Genomic DNA, 19,024 nt, shown 5'->3' with positions numbered 1-19,024 from the left:
GGACATGTGTAATCTGAGATGTCCAAGTGGAAACACCACAGTGCTTAATAAAGAGAGCTGGGATGGCTAAATGAATTTGAAAGCCATCAGAATATAAGTATAGCTGAACCAAGTAATGGAGTGCTAGCGTAAGGGTGAGGACATTAGGGAATTAATATTTGTTGAATATTTACCCTGCTTTAGGTACTATACCCACACTGTCTCATTTGATTCTCACAACAACTTCTAAAAATTGCCATCACTGCATAAAGCTTACATCTGATAAAGACTGAGAAGCGTTTAGATTGACCTTTAGGAGGTTACTTTCAGTAGACTGATGGAAGCAAAATGGTAGACACCAAAATGCAGTGGGCTGAAGTGTGAATGGGACTTAGGGAGAAAGAAGTGTTTAAACAACCCTAAGGAATAGAAGGGAAGGAGAGCATGATAACTAGAAGTGGAGGCTAAGGAAAGTTTCAAAAATAGTAGGACTAACAGTGAAGATAAAGGACTGAATGAAAAGGAAGAGGCTGAAAAGTCAACACAGATAAAGGTAAACCAATTTTTTATTGTTTTTGAGCAAGTTAGAGAGGATGACATAAAGGAACACAATAGAAGAGGCAGGTTAAGAGGACGATATTGGGTACCACTTGTAACACAGAAGGGAATGGCAGGGAAATAGGTAATTCGAGAGAATGAAGGAAGAATCCTAAGGTATTTCAGAACTAATGGCATCTATTAGCCTCTCATTTGCTTTAAATAAGAGAAGCAGAGATGGTCTGTGACCTTAATAGGGAAATGAGATGCCTTATTTGTTCTCATTTGCATGAAGTTCCATGGGTTAACAATATTCAATTTAAATTATCACAATCCAACTTCCCTCTTTGTCTCAGAGTAGAAGGTTTATCTACTTCCTTCGTTTTAGAAAATGATCTAAATTTTGTAATAACCTCTTACTGATTGAATAGCTAATAAACATTGCAAGTTCTATTTTAATTGACAGAATTCAAGCAGCAGAAACCATAATTTGTTATTCATTCAAGAATATTGAAGGGAGACCTTCTGAGGCAAATAATATACTTAGTTTCAAATGATGTTAGGAATACAGGAAGTTATACACACACACACACACAATGTGTGAAGTGCAGTAAAATAGTACAAACAAAATCATCAAGAATAAGAAAAGAGCTAAGATGACGTAGTAATAGATTTTATGTGGTAGAAATGACAAGTGAAGTATTTGTATATAACAAATGTATTGGTTGACAGTACTAAATATACAGGTTAAAAAGAGTTTAAGACACACACACACACACACACACACACACACACACTATTTAGTAACGTGGACAAAAGGACTCGAACCTAATATCTCAATCAAAACAAAGGGACCTAAAGTCAAGACGAAAAGGAATACGCCAAACTCACTCTTCTGCAACATTACAGCTATAACATAAGGGAACAGATCATTCTGCAGACTTCATTTAAAAAGACAGGAGAAAATCTATTTTCCACAGATGAAATACATAAGGAAAACTAAAATAAAAAACACCTGCCATCAATAAAATTTACAAGATTAGCAAACCATATATTTACTACATAGTCTCCATGTGTTTGTTTATAAATGTAATTATCATAAGTGCGTGAGTATTAATGCACATTATTTTATGGTTGCAAGTTCACTAGGATCAATTAATTTAATGTTCTGGTCAATAATACTACTTGGTATGTTAATTACCGGGGCTTACTGTGCAATGATACTGGAAAAAAGGCTCATGTGAGATGAAAATTAATTCATGTAATAGCATTCTCTAAATGCTACTTAGGATTCGAAATGATCTGATCTGAGCAAAGGAGGCTCCTGACAACAGTACCTCCTGTCAGGCTGGTGCTGCATATGGCCAATCTCCTCTGGGCAGTCCTGCAACATGGGCTGGAGTTCTTCCTGTGGAGAGGGGGTCAGAGTGGCAGTGGACTGATGGCTGTAAGACACGGCGGCTGGAGAAGAAGCTGCTCCTCGGACTGGGGGAGTGGGGCCTCGCTCATCTTCTTCCTCTTCTAGTTCATCTTGTTGCAAATACATCCTGGCTGGTGGCACTGGACATGGCATTTCTTGGTCATAGCTGAAACAGATTACAAGGGCACTTAGACTTAAGTCAGGTTATTCAAATAAACTATTTGTATAGTTAAAGGAATGTCAGCTTTGAACTGTGTTTTAAATGAAAATGTCCTGAGCCACATTAATGAGGCATTGACAAAAAAAAAAAAATATTCATCATCACAAAGGTTTGTGAATTGCTACATATAATTTTTTTTCCCTCTGAGGTATTACAATTTACACTGGCCTATTACAGGCTCTGAGAAGTCATGCAATAAAAAAACAACAACAAAAACTATTTAACATGGCTTAATTTAGTAATTCCAAAATGTGTTTGCTATAGTCTGTCTTGCCTACTCAACATGATCTCTAAAGGGCAACTCAAGGATGGTTGTGCAGATGACCCGAAGATGATACGCTAACCTCTGAAAAAAATGACTCTTGAAAATCCCTTCAGAGGGAAAGATACGGGAGACCAACTTATTTATTTAATCCAATACCACCTACTTTTGCTCTGAAATTATCATAAGTCACTATTTCTTTAGCTGAACACAAAATGAAGCAGTTGGGTTGCAGTTAGGATGATGAATGTAAAACACAATAAAATAATAATGAATAAAAGGCCCCCATTCCTCCTCTACTGAGTTATGTGGAAGCTCTAGATGGATCTGGAAAACATTCAAGCCTTTCTCTTTTTTCCTACCCCAGTGCCTATGGTTATTGATTAGAATGGCAGTGATTTACTGCATTATACAAACTGTGTTCTCGTTACCCTTCTCTCTAGTTCATTCTTTACCACTTGCCTTGTTTACTTGAACTCAGGAAAGTTGAGGCTTATGTGACATGATTTTTCTGTATCTTTTACTTTACTAATCCTACTATCATGTTTCTTGTATCAACAAATAACAGAGCGATTTGCTCGCTCATCTAAACTAGAAATCTTGTAGTCATCTTTGAATTATTTCTCTCTCTTCTACTTTACACTGTTCCCCAGTTCAGCTCTCGTCTATCTCTAAAAAATGTTTAGTATCTATTCCCCTTTTTAAATCTGTTGTATGTGTTACTGCAATAACATTTTAATCAATTTCTTTGCCTCCAGCCACTCTTTCTTCATCCTCACATTGCTTCCAAAATTACTTTATTATAATACACATCACTCCCAGGTCATTCATTTGCTCCAAAGTAATAAATGGCTCTCATTGCCTAGAGAATAAAATGTAAGTGCCTAAACAAAACATTCAAGCGTTTGCACAGTCTGGCTTATATTTGCCTTCCCAGCTTTCTCTCACTCCCTACCATTTGTTTCCTGTTAGTTCTCTGGAAATCCACGTCTTTGTGTGGTCCCAATGTCCATAAAACCCCTTCTCTTCATTGAGAACCTTCTCATTTGTCAAGGTCAAGAACAAAACCCAGCAGACCAAGAAACCTCCATTCTTCCCGGTTAGATTCAGTCTCTCCCTTTGGGGCATAGTTGTATTTCCTGTTGTTTTTATTATTGTTTTGTTTTTGTGGTGGACTAAAATATCAATACATGTTATCATAGCCTTGAAAATGAATTTTTAAAAGTACAATCCTTCTATATTTATGAATTCACTTACTTGCTTAAATTTATCTGCAACCCCAAAGTCAATACCTGTGGTACTTTCATGGTCATTTAATAGACATGTACAGACAGGTACAACATTTGAGCCACCTGTTGGGCACAGGACTAGCAGGGGGTCAAACAAGGTGACACTCCGCCTTCTTGTTTCAGCTTTCACACTGGAAACAAGTGTCCTTTTCATGTCCATATCATGCTACATTGTTCTCTCTCTCTCTCTTTCTTTATATTGGTGACTTTCCTGTTTAAAATGGTCTGGAAGTGTAGTACCTTAGGGCTGTCTAGTGTTCCTAAGGGCAAAAAAGCTGTGATATGCCTTAACGGAGAAAATATGTACATTAGATAAGATTGTTAAGGAATGACTTACAGGGCTGTTGGCTGTGAGTTCAAGGTTAATGAGTCACCAAAACTTATTAAATACGGTGTCTTTAAAGAAAACTCATGTAAAACAAGGTTATACTTGGACTGGTCGACAAAAATATGACCAGAGGCTTGCAGAAACCTAACCCTGTATTTCTCCTAGAAGCAATGGCTCAATATTCACGAAGTAATTAGAAAATAAAAGTACAGAGGCTTTGTTTTCTGGCATAGTTGGAACTGTAAAACGTGTGTGTGTGTGTGTGTGTGTGTGTGTGTGTGTGTAGACTGAAAGGGCAATGTCTTTATTTCTATAATAGTAACTAAAAATACTGCAATTTCAGGTAGGTTTTGAGGGTTTTTTGTGTGTGAATTCTCTATGGCAAGTGAGTTCTACTCTATTGATCCTACTAGTAAAGCAGCTGTTTTGTTCTGTTGGGAAGTACCATGTCCAATTCTACAGACTCAGGAGTGAGGAAGAAGAAACTTTCTAACTGCTGTCATGTGGATTACTTACACTTGTTAAATCCCTGAGAGATACAGGCATTCGGTGAAATTTAAATTCGTACAGTTTTCAGCATAATTGAATAATGTCTAAGAACAGTTATCAGGATACCGTAGATATAGTATAAGTTCATACAATTATTTAATGAAAATTCAGAGGTGTTCAATAGAAGTTATGATATTTGAAAATCACAAAATCACATATATATATAAATCACAAAATCACATATATAATATACATATATATGTGATCTCATATATTCATTATTACATATGAAAATGATGAATAAAATGTAAAACACATGTAAATTATATATATATATACACATATATATATATACACACACACACACATATATATACACACATACATATATACATACAGAGGGTGCCAAAAAAATGTATACACATTTAAGAAAGGAAAAAATTGTACTAAAATTGTAATACTCAACATACATCGATAACAAAAGATGAATACAAGTCACGTTTGACTCCTGCAATTACAAGAGGTGATCAAAGTGGTTACCATCAGTGTTCCAGACACTCCTGATTACAGTGAACTACTGCTTGAGCAACGCTGACCAAAGTGCCCACTTGTATACATTGTTTTGGCATGGTATACGGTCATGGTTCATGATTCTTAGTTCCAAAAGAAGCTTCTAAAGCACAAATTCCTTTTTTGGCATCACCGAGGAAGGTTTTTAAGTCCTGCTGATCTATCAGTACAGTTTTATTCAGAGACAAATGCTCATAGACCTTAGGAATCAGTCTCCCGTTGGCAATCTGGGTAACAATTACTTGACAGGGGTGTAAGGAATCGCATGACTTCCCTTCAGTCAGCTCTGAAGTTCCGCTTACCTCTCATCGACAGAGATACTGTACTCTTCACTATTACTATGAGGAGGGGGGTGTGCTGGGGGCGGAGGAAGCAGGTCCGCCCAATTCATGCCGCCCTGTTTTGGTACTTTGGGTGTTCGTGCTCCTTTCTTGTGCCCTTGACTCCCTTGAAAAGAAACAAAATGAAAGTTTTTCATATCCGGCCTTTAAGATTTTTCAATTATTCATACGTTAATTACTTTCTGTAAACATGATCTTGTAATTCATATATGTATATAGAGAAAAACACTTTTCTTCATTAATATTAAACAGAACTTGGTACAACAGAGATGAACAAGTTTAACTGCAAAATAAACAGCAAAAAAGCAATAAAACCATAAATGAATTTTACAAGTCATATCATTAATAGTGATCTTCTTATAGCAATTAATTGCACTATGGATAATCATGGACAACAAATGAGCTGTAGACACATTTTCTGAAGTTTTTTTCTAGCATTTAATTGCTGGAACTTAAAATACAATATGATACAGATACGATCTATTAGAGTGCCACTGTTGCATTAAATCACTGAATATATATAATTTGTACTTGTCCGTTGAAATGTTTTAGGCACAATGAAATTACTAGCTCTCATCAGAAAGGCAGGTGCAGATGAAAATAATTACTGGAAAAACTAATATAACAACAAAGGAAGCATAAAAATTATTTTTAAAAAGAAGAGTTTTTACTCACTGTTTTTATAAAATTATGGCTCAGAGTAAAATGATGTTTCCTGAACATTCTTAGCTGTTGGAAATAGCCCAATTATTCAAGTGCCCCAGTGTTGAGATTTTCGATTTGGCGTATTCTTTAAACATAGGTAGCTGCACATTTTAGAGGATTTGTTTTAAAATAACTTGGGTCAAAAGCTATTTTGAGATAAAATGGTCTTAATCCTCCTCTTTCAATAGGATACATTTTAGATTGTTATATACATTATAGACAATGAGTCTACAATTACTTTTCTCATATGATCCCTTAAATTCAGTGAATTATCTTGGTCTTTTTTAACCTCTCTGAAACTGCTCCAAATTATATGCGGGTATGAACCTGGTCATAGTATATTCAATGAGGCTTATTTTCTTAACTCACTTGGGAGTTTTCAGTCAAATGGCAGTGTTAAGCCACACATTCTCGCACTGGTCTGCTACTGCACTAAGTGCGGGCTGACGGACAGGCTGCTATCAGTACACTATGTGTCCTGTGTGTCTCCATTCTCTCTTCCTCTGCTCAGTTGTCCGATACTGGAATGGCTGTGGAGGTGACCATACCCCGTGCCTTCCTCTTGATTTCCTGGCACACATATACTGGAACATCTCCGTCTGTCCTGAGAGGTCTCACATCACAAATCTCTCCTACACCTCATTTGTTTGCTTCATTCTCTCCCTTAATTACCAACAGATTTCACGTTTTTGCATCTTTTTATCAATATTCACAAAATACCTAATAATAAATAGCAGCAGACCATCAGGATCCAGGTACCTTAGTTGAGGCGTAGAGAAAGTCAACTGAATATTTATAACCTAGAATCATATTTTTCCTTCTAAGTTATGATTTTCTAAGTGGCTAAGAATTCAAAGATGAAATGGCATGAGGTATCAGTATTAGAATATTTTCTATGGTTTTTGCAAGAGCAGATCTTTGAAAAATTTCTGTTAATTTAGGGTTTACTTCCTTTAAGAAAGAAAAAAGTCATTTAAGAAGCTCTTAATTGTTAAAATAATGAAACAACATATAGTAGAATAAGAGTAGATATAAAAAGTAAAGAGCAATTTCTAAGTTCCTTTAATTCAAATATGAACAATTTCATTCTTTGAAAATACGGGCTAGAAAATGCCAAATCAGCATGCTTCACTCAAGGGAAGATGGGAAAACACAAATGCTATATTCGTTACAAAAGAGGGGTAGAGACACTTGGCTAAAAGCACCTAGCAACAACTTTAATCCAGATGCTCAGAAGCGATATTTCCACCCTGTCCTGGAGAAACATACTCGAGTCAAGATCAATTGGTTTTGTTCTCATTGTGGTGTGACTTGCCACATGTTAGTTCTAATAACGAACTGCCTTTAATTAGAAAAACAGGACTTAAGTACTAGCAAACTCCCATCTGCAGCCCCTATCAGGAAAACAGCTGGCAAACAGCTGCAACAGCATACAGACCACAGAGAAGGGGCCTCACTGTGGCTTCTGAGGCACTTAGAGACTTCAGCCGGGAGGTGGCTTTATGAGGTTTTAGAGAAAGAACTGAGGAAGAGTAGAGAGGTTATACACCGAGGCAGTTTCCTGTTGTACCTATCTCATAATATTGTGTCTGAGCCTTTTGATTCTGCTCAAGTGTACTTAAATGGATGTGCTTTTATAGCCTGCTTTCAAATGGTAACATATTTATCAGATCAACTATATGTTCAACAGTTTTACTTATATTTTGACTAAAGAAACCCCACAAGTTTCAACTGCCTTTAAAGATTAGTTGACGCTTCTGGCTTTACTAAAGTTCCCTTCACAAGGAGGAAAACAGGATCCTTAACCTTTGTGACCAAATAGAACAGAAACAGAAATGACTTATTGCATGGACAGTCCTTCAAATTGCAGAGACAAAACCTATGCCTGGAATATACAAATTACATAAAGTAATAGGAATGTCATATACACATGAGTTCATTAGCATTCAATTAATAATCTTGAACGTGCCACCTTCTGAAAGGAGATGTTGACTTTCTTTTTGGTTCCCCTTACTTACCAGACGTACTACTGCCCCGGTCTGAGCTGTTGTAGGAGCCTCCTGTGTTCTGGTCATATGACTGGTTGTATGGGATAGTTGGAGGAACCGCATCATTTGCTCGATAATCTACACATTTCAGATAAAAAAAATAAATAAATAAACATTTAGTTTTTCTTTGTTGCCTTAATCATTTACCAACAATTAGGCTTTTAAGCCACCATTTTGATTACTTGCTAAGATGCATGTAAGTTTACCAGAGGAAAAGTCAAGAAAAAATAGACCTTTAAACACGTCTCCTTTACGATTTACAAAATACAAATCTTTGCATCATCTTCTTTCCACACACCAGACTAAACAGAGGTGTGGAAGAATCCTATGTGGGACTATTTCCTCTCTTTAAATTATTTATAAACCAGCTATGACAGAAATTAGGTTTGCTTGACTTCTTATCTTGAAAGATATAGTAACAAAATAACTTTAACAATAAGAAATCGGGAAAATATCACATCTATGAATCATAAAATAAAAGAAAATTAAAAAGAAACAAAACTGAAACTTGTCAGCAAGCTTATATATAATAAAAAATACCCATGATAAGGAAAAAAGAATCTCAGTCTGCCACAGAAATGCTTCTGCTTACTTCAGCAGAGGGGGAAAATCCAAATGATAAACTCGCCACTGGGATATAATGAGTAATAATCTGTCAGTCTAGTTGCATGATGGGGTCTTTATTATAGTGTGACATACTGAGTCTGTTTACAAGCAGTATAAACAATAAATCAGAGCTCTGAAATATTTGTACAGAGAACTGTCAGACCCTTCCAAAGTCCTCAGTAAAGCCATATACGTTAGAGGAACAATGTAATAATAGTTTGAATTCCCACTGTAAACTCTATGATTGCACAAACTGTCTTATTCATCTTTGTCAGCCTCTGTCATGAACTTGTGCAAGAGTCTGAATAAATATTTATTGAATTGGATTATTATGCCAACCCAGTGTTTTTTTAAACTTAGAAAAAAGCAGGATGAGTCTGTAATTAAATGAAAACACACAACACTAACTTAATCAAACAAAACAGTGGTTTTAAGCTATTATTTTGTAATCTCGAACTATGTTTTATTTTCGGGGGGAAAAAAAAGGTCCCAACTCAAGCCTAAAGAAAATAAACCTATGTGTCTAATTACTTACAATAAAATATATCCTTCATCTGGACACTTGTACAAAATTGCCTGATCTATTCAAATTAGAGCAATCCTTTTTTTCTTTATGATATAACATTGCAAATCATGTTATTAAAACATTAGCCTGAAGGACTATAAAAAAATCAAATTCCAACTCACACATACCGTATTAGAAAGAGAAACATTCCCCTCAGGCCATAAGATACAATTCTGCTGCGACAAGTTAACACTAAACTCAATTTACTTTAGGGTCTATTCTGACAGACTTCAATCAGGTCAACCAAAGAATTGTAGGTTCTAAAATCATACATTGCAGCAGCCTTAGTAAGCACTCAAGGTCGGAGAAATACAACAAATTGAACCACTTCTCCAGTTCACGTTTAATTATTTTTCTCCAGTTTGATATAAAAATGCCATTCGTTTATATGACCATGTAGAAGCAATTACCTTACATTCTCGAGTGGAAAAATGGGATAGTCTATTTATTTAAAGTGTGAGGCATTGTAACGGCTGTAGCTCTGCTTTATGAATAAAAGATTGCCTGTCCTATGCAATCCTTCACCTACGATTAAATTTAAATTAATCTCAAAAGACGACTTGAAAATACTTATATATTATTATAAAATCAATTTCCAGGGTTATTGTTGTGCTAATTAACTCTCGGACACAGAAATTCTGAAACCAAAGAAATACGAAAACCTTAGTCACCAAAGAAAGATTTCACATGCTCGTCCCAGCCAGGCTTCGGCACGGAGTGCTGAGGGTTAGGGGTACCAAGACAGAAAAGGGTGAGGATGAAGGCACAGCGGTTCACCTTTGTTCAATTTGTTCTGCTCCATGATGTTATACTGAATCGGTGCCACTTCTGGTTTCTGCTGCCCAGGCGGTTTCCAGTGCTTCTCGCTGGCGTCCCCACTGCCATTGTTCATGTTGTTGCTGAGGTTTGACTGGATGAGCTGGGTGGTGGCATAAGGAGTGGGCTGCCCTGATGGATTGACAAAACGCCCATCCTTCAGATTTGGGCTATTGAAGGTTTTCATCTCATTGATTTTGTTACTAAGGTCCACATCACCATAAACAGTTGACTCAGGGAGCATCAGATTTGTTTGTTTGTTATCCAGTTGGTTGTTATAATTTGCTATACAATCGGCTATGTGCAACGGAGAGGAAAAGGAGAAAGTCATTTTCCATGGTTATTTGTTTAAGGCTTTTTGTAAGTAGCTTTGTGAGTCACAGTAAAATTGTTATGTAAAGCACAAATGGGCTTCAATAAGATCAGTAAAAAGGGCCAAGTATTCATATGTACTTTCTAAAGAAAATGATTGAAAATGGAGGGAATAAGAGAATTTATATACAGACTAAAGAGAATTTATATAGACTAAATAATTTGGAACTTCTGAAAAGTGCTATATAATAAATAATTCACCCAATTTGAGAGAACTTTTCTTTAACAACTCCATTAATGAGAATTCCACCCAAATAACATATACATGAATATATGTGCCAAATTTAAATTTTCTAGTCTGGAGTTAATTGAACTACTTGAAGATACTACTTAGCTATCAAAGCAACAGAACCAAGCATAGAAGTTGAGAATCAAACAAAGAAAAAAATCTCTGCCATCCCACCAAAAAATATGAGATTTCAATATTTTATAAAGTATCTCTACTCAAAAGCTATGAGGAAGAGAGGAGTGATAGTAAATAGTACTAGGGAGAATTTTATTAGTTCTTCTCTTGGTCACGTAGGATAATCATTGTCAGGCAAAGATGTTAATCATTTTTTTTATGGTTTCATAATGACACCCCAAGAAGTATAAAGTGACAATAATGATGGGAAAACGGATCATACATTACCAGGGTAATTTAATCAAATAAAGCCTGAAATAATATCAATTATGTCTACTATCTCAATTTCCTTCTAATTTTCCCTTCATTGAAATATTTGAGAATGAAATAACTGATACAGAGAAATATTAAAGCCTGTAGTTAAAAATATTAAAACAGTAGGAGTTAAAATTAAAACATTTTTAAAATAAAAAAAATTAGTCAAGTTACAGTGGTGAAAACAATATTATATTATTCATGCAGTATATAATGGCATCAACATTAACAAGTCACCTTGAAGATTAGTTTCCAACTGGATATCTTAAAAAATTATAAGTTAAATATAAATGATAAACATCTAAGTATTACTTTGCCTTGTGCACCTGAAACTAATAAAAAAAATTAAAAAAATATTTAAATGTTATCTCAAATATAAACTTTTATTGTAAATAAAAAACCTTACTCTATTAAAAAATATATAAGTTAACACAGTGGGTAATAAAGATATAAATAGGAATAGACTCTTAAGAAAATTTTGCAACTTCTCTAGAATACTGAATTCAACAATTTGGCATTTCAATAATAAATGATCAGGAAACAGGGATATTTGATCCATCTGGTCTTTAGTAATTCTAGTTTCTAGGTATTAAATTTTATTTAATAGGGGTAAAGACATATTATTAAAGGCAATATGGATTTGGCAATCTCATTTTTCTTCCTCAGTCTTTCGAAATGAGTGCTACTCAATTGAACTTTCTGAGATGATGGACATGGTCTATTCTGCATTGTGCAATACAGTGGCCACCAGCACTTGAAATGTGGCTAATGAGAATGAGGAACTGAATTTTAAATTGTATTTTATTTAAATTGAAATAGCCACATATAGCCAGAGGCTACCATGTTGGACAGCAGAGTTCTACATATTAATTCAAATGAGTACTGTCATTATTTCTCCCCTATCGGGCTCACCATAGTCTTTCTTTTATTTAAAATTATGTAAGCGTCTGTCTGGATGACTAGGATATGGACCTTTGGAGAATATGGACTCGGTCACATGGATGTCATATCCATATCCTTATCCAATGGACCTTCGGGACTTCTTTTAAGGTTAGACCTATAGATGGCACTATGACTTGTACTTTACGTTACATAACATCTTTGTGTAAATGCTATCTTCTATTTCCCTGTTCCTTAATTCCATGGGTTATTTTACTTCTATCATCATATCTTTTGATTCTTTACAATTCTTTCAATATTTCCCATATCGTGAATGTTGAGGGATTTTTTCTTTATAAAAAACATTTATAATTTTCTGTTCAAATATTACATACTAAACATCCATATTTTACTGTCATATTTTAGCATGAAATTTTAGCAAACTAATTTACTTATGCATATTTCTGAACCCCAAACACATGATGCCAAATAAACGTATGCATACACATCTTCAAAAGATATATATTTCTTGTATTCTCAGAATTTATTTCTATACTATAAAAATTTAATTTTGAATTTCAGCTAATTTTCATTTGAAAATTTGTATTACTGTTATACAATTATTACCACTGCTATTAAAATAATTTGGCTCACTTTAACTATAGATTTATTCACATTTTGATCTGTTTTATGGCTCAAATGTTGAAAATAATGAAATAGTTACAATTAAAAATTATAACCCTAAAGAGTTTTATGAAGATGAATATTTTTACATAATTTCATTTTTCCTTATTTGCTATCTATTCTAGAGATTCTATTCTCCATTCACCCACTGCATACTGGGAAACTTTTTTGGAAGAGACTGAGGTGTGGAGATATAGGGATGGAGAAAATAACTTGAGTCAGTCTAGATTGCTAAATGATAGTCAACATTTCTTAAACATGGTGATGAAACTTTCCCTTCCCATGCAGGGAGAGGGAGAAGAAATGTATCTCTTTTTGGCTGGTTCCTTCCAGTGCAACTACACATCAAGATGTCTGTGTCTCTAACCTGGGCGACTGTAGGTGGTCAGATTGCTATCGCTGTTCCCACTGCCTGCTGTACAGCAATTGATGGAACAATCATTGTGATTGTTGCCAGTATTAGGCCACGTGTCTGCCAGCCAGGGCTGTGCGGCAGGCTCACTGATGTTAAGAAGTCCTGGCCTAAAGAAAAACAAAAAGATATTAAATAAATGTTATATAAGTAACAAATAATATTTCCTATTCAGAATTCCAACAAACTCTTCATTCCATTACACTCACATATAATTTGGTCAACTCTACTGAATGATATTATTCCTTTTATTTACAGATAAGGCAACTGTACCGTAATATTCTGGGATGTGCCACAGTTTTTAGAGTCATAACTTTGTAAATTGGCAGAGCTGTGCTTCAGACTTAAAATACAGTACCACTTGCAGTGCTCTACTCCACCTTTAGTCACATTAACTGAAAATCAAACACGGAATATAAAAACATGGATACATAATATTTTCAGTGTTTTAATGACTTAAAGATACCATAATTAAGACAGTTTGTATTTCATTTCTGACCCCTTAAAAATGATTCTTCTCACGACTTTATTATGAAATGGAATAAGCTCCTTCACTTAGACAATAGATACTTCACAGGAAGCACATGTGTATATTTTCCTTCCAAAATGATGAAACAGCAAGTCTTGGGATCTGTGATATTTTGCAGAAAGCCTCCTCGATGCTTCCGTGCACAGTTGTGTAAGCTTGTCAACATTTTCTGAGGGGGATGACATAAAATGCCACAAATCCCAACATAAACAAAGAAAAGCTACTGAATTAAATCTGGTAAAACAAAGATGTCCACTCTAAGAAATAGTAATGTTCATGTTTTTTGGGCACACCAGATGTTAATCCTCTTTCACTGTGCATTGGGAATGCAAAGCACATCAGCAATTATTAATGGAAGCCCTGGACTCCCAGCAGTAGATACACAGACTGGAGACCAAGAACGGCATTCCAACATCTTTTTCCAACACTGATTCCATTTGATAATTCAGCAAAAGAGGTGATGATGTATGATGTGCTGTCAGACCCACAATAAAGAGACCGGGACTACACGTTCTGCAAAGATGGTCTTCATGATTTCCTTTTCTGTGCAATAATCATGTGTCTCACTGACCTGGGAAGCAAGCACCCAACATTCCACTCACCATGGTTCCTATTCTGACACATAGTCAACCCAGGAAACTTACTATGCAAATGATGGTTATTTAAGGAATGTCACTTCAAATGAAGAATATGCATTTTAATTTATATATCTGGTCCCGTATGTGTGTGTGTCTGTGTGTGTGTGTGATAAAAATTAATATTTACTGTTTGCATACAATGTGTGAGGCATTGATCTGAGGTCTTTATATGTAACGATTCATTTAATTCTCACAAAATTCTACAAGGCAGTTACTATTATTATTCAGATTTTACAGATGAGGAAACTGAGACACCTGAGAGAGGTTAAGAAACTTGTATGTGGTTATACAAAGTGAGTGAGTGGGAGAGCTGGAATTCAAATTTAAGTATTCTAGCTGCAGAATTCACATTCTCATCTAGGATGCTATAAACCCAGATACTGGAGAGTGCTGAAATTTCCTCCAGTCCTCAAACATTGTTAATAAAAGGAAGAGTGAGGGATGTGTCGGAAGTCTTGAAATTCTCAATAAAGCTGTTAAAACTGTGCAAACTTATTATTAAAATTGTTGATAAAAACATGCTTTGAAGAGCAATGTTGCTGAACTCTTGAAATTTGAAAGATTTACATGCAAGCAGTCTCACAGATATCTGGAGCCTTTGAAATAAATGTTACTTTAGAAATTCTGCATCCGATAATCTTTTAACTTTCCTTTTTTTATTTTCTCTTGAACTTAAACCATGTGTGTTATCACTATAGAAGTTATTAAAAATAAATCTCCATATTTGACACTGTAGATATATTATGGGATGTTTTACGTATGGATCAAGTGGAAATATTCCACAGCCTGTCTTACATATTTCAAAAGGAATAGACAATGTTTTCACGCTACTATGATTCCCTCAGAAAAAAAAAAAAAAAAAAAAAGCCTTTAAAGTGAATGTTTTGACATCATCACAGGCTGAAAGAACTTTTCATATGTATGGGTGATTTCCAACAGGAAGTAGGATTAACAATTCACATCCTAGCTTTCAGTTTAGACTTGCGTTTGGAATGCTAATTATTTAGGGAAGAAGGTTAAGGATGATTACTGGGCTCACAATGAAACTTAAAATGCCATGTGTGTATTTCAGAGGTCTTTGAGGAAGTCAAGGTCATACGTAGCTACTCTGATAAGGGTGTTAGGGTCTTTTCAAACTGATAATCTCACAGGCTATCTTTATGCATTTAAGATGATCTAGTGTGTATGAAACAGATTTAGATACCCAGCAATAAGAAACGAAGCAGAAGCAAAACACAGTGCTGCTGAGAGCGATTACTATGTGTCTAAAATAGTGTATAACGTTACCATACACTATATCGTCATGTAATATGTTCATTGTTATATTTCCATACTAACATATCTGAGTTTTGCTTATTTATTCCTTATCTTCAACAAGGCAGTATTATCAGGGAAAGGAAGAGACTTGGCCTCACAAAAACCAAATTTATCTTCTAGCTTATGCTAGGGAGATTGATTTGTGTTACAAAGGAAAAGAGGGCAAACGCACTTAAATAATTTTGTGGCAGTTTCCTTCAATTCTTCCATTCCTCCTACTCTAGATATTCTAATCACTTACTCTAAAACAAACAAACAAACCAACAAACTCCTATTTGAGCTTCTAAACCACAAAATACAATACTAGAGGGTCCAGGGATTGGGGAAAATGGTGAGGGGACTGGCAGTACAGGTTGCCTATAGATTGGCTCCTCTTTCCATTGATAACTTTAAAGAGTTTTGAAGCCAGAACGAAGGGCGGGACATATCTAACAGTGGCCAGTATTTTAAAGAGAAGCAAGACCTGAGCTTGGTTACTTTCTCACCCAGCGCTGCTAGGAAATGTGGTGCTGGCATTCTCCATCTGGCTAGCCTGACTTCCATACTAACTTTTTCAGGCTTTCTTTGCTGTTTCCTGGTTTATGCCATGGTTTGGATTTTAAGTAGGTTTTTAGAAAAAAAGTGACTGGGATATTTGAGGTAAGAAAAACAAATAAATAGCAACAGCTATTTAATATTCCCATGCTCCTCCCCTGGATTCCATCACACATCCTTTGCTCTTTTCAAGTCAAAAAGAGGTCTCTTTGTTTACCACAACCCTCAATCTCTCCCTTTTCTGAAGATAGCTAAATTTGCAATTTTGAAAACTAGAAGAGATTTCTAGCTCTGCTTTCTCCTTTATTAGAGCAAAATGTCCAGCCCCCAAAATTATCTCCAAAGTCATTAAAGACTCAAACTCAGGCCTTCTGACTTTCATTTTTTAAATAGCTTACTCATTCCTTCCTTCCTTGGATACTTTCTGATGGTATCTTTCAAAGTTCAATAATCCATGTATTAAATTTATTGACATAATTCAATACATTGCATTTATTTAAAAAAATCCACATATTTAATTACTAATAAATTATGAGCCAATACACTCCAGGATCTCACAATTTATTGTGACAATCATATGTCAGGAGTTGGCAAACTATTAATACTTCTGTAAAGGATCAGATAGGAACCATTTCAGGCTTTGCAGGCCATGTAGTTTCCATTACAACTACTCAGCTCTGCCACTGTAGTGGAAAAGCAGTCAGAGACAACCTGTAAACAAATGAGTTTGGCTGTATCCTTATAAAACTTCTATTTACGAAACTGGGTGGCAGACCCAATTTGGCCCAAGAACCATAATTTGCTGACCCCTGGTATTTACAAAAGATAACTGCATTTCCTCAGGTGTTGTGGTATTTACACAGCACAGAATGTTCATGGAGGAGGCAGCAGATGAACCTCCACAAACTGACAAGGGGAGGGGGGACACATTCCAGACTGATGTCATAAGGACATACAGGAGAATGCAATACTGGCAAATGGCAGGTGGATTGTAGGGTGTGGCTCACAGAGGAGTGAAGTGGACCCGCAAAGCCTTAGCGGTTGTGGGCTTCCAGTGCTATGCTCAGTTTGGGTATTTAAACATGGTGGGTTTTACTGAAAATGTGATCTTCAGCAGGTTGGAGACATGATCAATATGCACTTCAAAATATCATTCTGGCTCCAATGGGCAAAAGGAACGAACTCACAGGAAATCATGCAAATAAAGGTAGTTAAAGGCAGGGCTGCTGCGAGCTTCTGTAATAGATTAGGCCAGGGAGTGAAACAATATAGTGATAGTGAAGGGGGTAAAAAGAAGGATCAATGCAAAGCAGTCATGGAGGCAGTAAAGGGAATGTTCAGAACATTCCGACTTAGGTGTCATTAACCAAATGAGGTGGCGAGTCTGGTGAGGGCTCACTGAGTCTGAGAGGCCTGAGGGAAACCAGTGTTTAAGGGATGGACATGAGAGAAGCGAATGCAGTTTGGTTCACTTCTTATTCTCTTACTACAGGAGATCATAGAACAAACGCACGCACACACACACACACACACACACACACATACTCTCTCTCTCTCTCTCTCTCTCTCTCTCACTCACACATGGCTAGGAAATGAGACCTCTTCCTAATGCCCTCCTGATTCCCCTCTTATCCTTTTATATTTTTTCCATAGTACTCATCAACGGTTAATGGTATAGCATTGAATTATTTTTAATGTTTATTATTTATCTTCTGTCTCCCGAGTTAAATGTAAGGCTCACGTGGACAGAAATTGTTACTGACTTTGCTCGCTGATACATGTCAAGCAACTAGAACAGTGCCCATCACATGTTGGGCATTCAATGACTGTGTGATGAATAAATAAATTTAAAATTGTGTACATAACTGTCATTTTGATCATTGACTCAAAGATCTTTATTTAACTGTTGCCTCTATAACATTCCAGCATCTTTTATCATTTCATTTGGTATTTGAATTAAAATGGCTTCCCTGATATTCTATTTTTAAATTTACAAGGTTAATTCTGTTGATGATATAGTGAGTTTTCCAAATGGATAGAGATTTCAAGGAACAGTGTAATTTTTCAGTCCTGCCATAGAAACTAGCATTTAGTACCTATGGATTCCTTCAATTATTTCCTGTTTGATAATTTGGTCTATCTAGGTGGTCAATTTCAGTACAGCAAAAACTGGACATACTGTGTTTCCCTGAAAATAAGACCTAGCTAGACAATCAGCTCTAACACGTCTTTTGGAGCAAAAATTAATCTAATATCATAGTAAAATAAGACTGGGTCTTAGATTAATTTTTGCTCCAAAAGAGGCATTAGAGCTGATTGTCCAGCTACATCTTATTTTCGGGGAAACAGGGTATATACGTATATTGTGTGTGTGTTTGTGTGTGTGTGTCCCCACAGGAGCACACATGCATCTGTGCCCACACCTATGTCCAGAGGCTACTGCCAAGCATATAGAAGATGCTCAATTAAATACTTTCCTATGCTTTGATTAATGAGAAAGCTGAAGTCTACAGTCATGAATATACCAGGTAGAGAGGTGATTATATAATCAGGCATTCCAGATTTATCCAGGAGAGAATGTTCTTATGTCAAATGCTGTTTGATGAATGTCTGGGCTATGATTTAGATGGAATTCCCCTGGATGCAAAAACATGCCCTGGTTTAAATGCCTGAATCGGGTGGATTTATTCCTTGTGAAGCCCTTCCTAGCTTTTGGGTCTTTCAGTAGTTGGCTTTGTTTCACAGGTATGGAAACAGGAAGCTAGCAGCAGTACTCAGGAAGAAAAGATTAGTACTTGCCGCCAAATTTGTGCAGCATTGGTTAAA

At 35.8% G+C, this 19,024-nt stretch overlaps 1 protein-coding gene across 11 annotated transcripts in view; it reads right to left on the bottom strand.

The window, feature by feature from the left end:
* The window catches only part of ROBO1 (roundabout guidance receptor 1), a 1,112,802-nt gene that overhangs the window by 30,767 nt on the left and 1,063,011 nt on the right, over positions 1-19,024 (bottom strand). For 8 of the 11 annotated variants that reach the window (XM_019750008.2, XM_074333367.1, XM_074333370.1 and 5 more), the window contains 5 exons: positions 13,136-13,290; positions 10,137-10,472; positions 8,159-8,266; positions 5,397-5,541; positions 1,854-2,102 (listed from right to left, as the gene is read on the bottom strand). In XM_019750008.2, coding sequence (XP_019605567.1) covers positions 1,854-2,102; positions 5,397-5,541; positions 8,159-8,266; positions 10,137-10,472; positions 13,136-13,290 — 993 coding nt within the window. The remainder of the gene's footprint in view (positions 1-1,853; positions 2,103-5,396; positions 5,542-8,158; positions 8,267-10,136; positions 10,473-13,135; positions 13,291-19,024) is intronic. The other 3 variants (XM_074333375.1, XM_074333380.1, XM_074333404.1) reach the window with 1 other exon arrangement.

The sequence above is a fragment of the Rhinolophus sinicus genome, linkage group LG01 (genome assembly GCF_036562045.2).
Source record: "Rhinolophus sinicus isolate RSC01 linkage group LG01, ASM3656204v1, whole genome shotgun sequence".
In the NCBI taxonomy this organism is placed as follows: domain Eukaryota; kingdom Metazoa; phylum Chordata; class Mammalia; order Chiroptera; family Rhinolophidae; genus Rhinolophus; species Rhinolophus sinicus.
The sequence above is the reverse complement of the archived record's forward strand: the minus strand, read 5'-3'. Positions and strand labels throughout refer to the sequence as shown.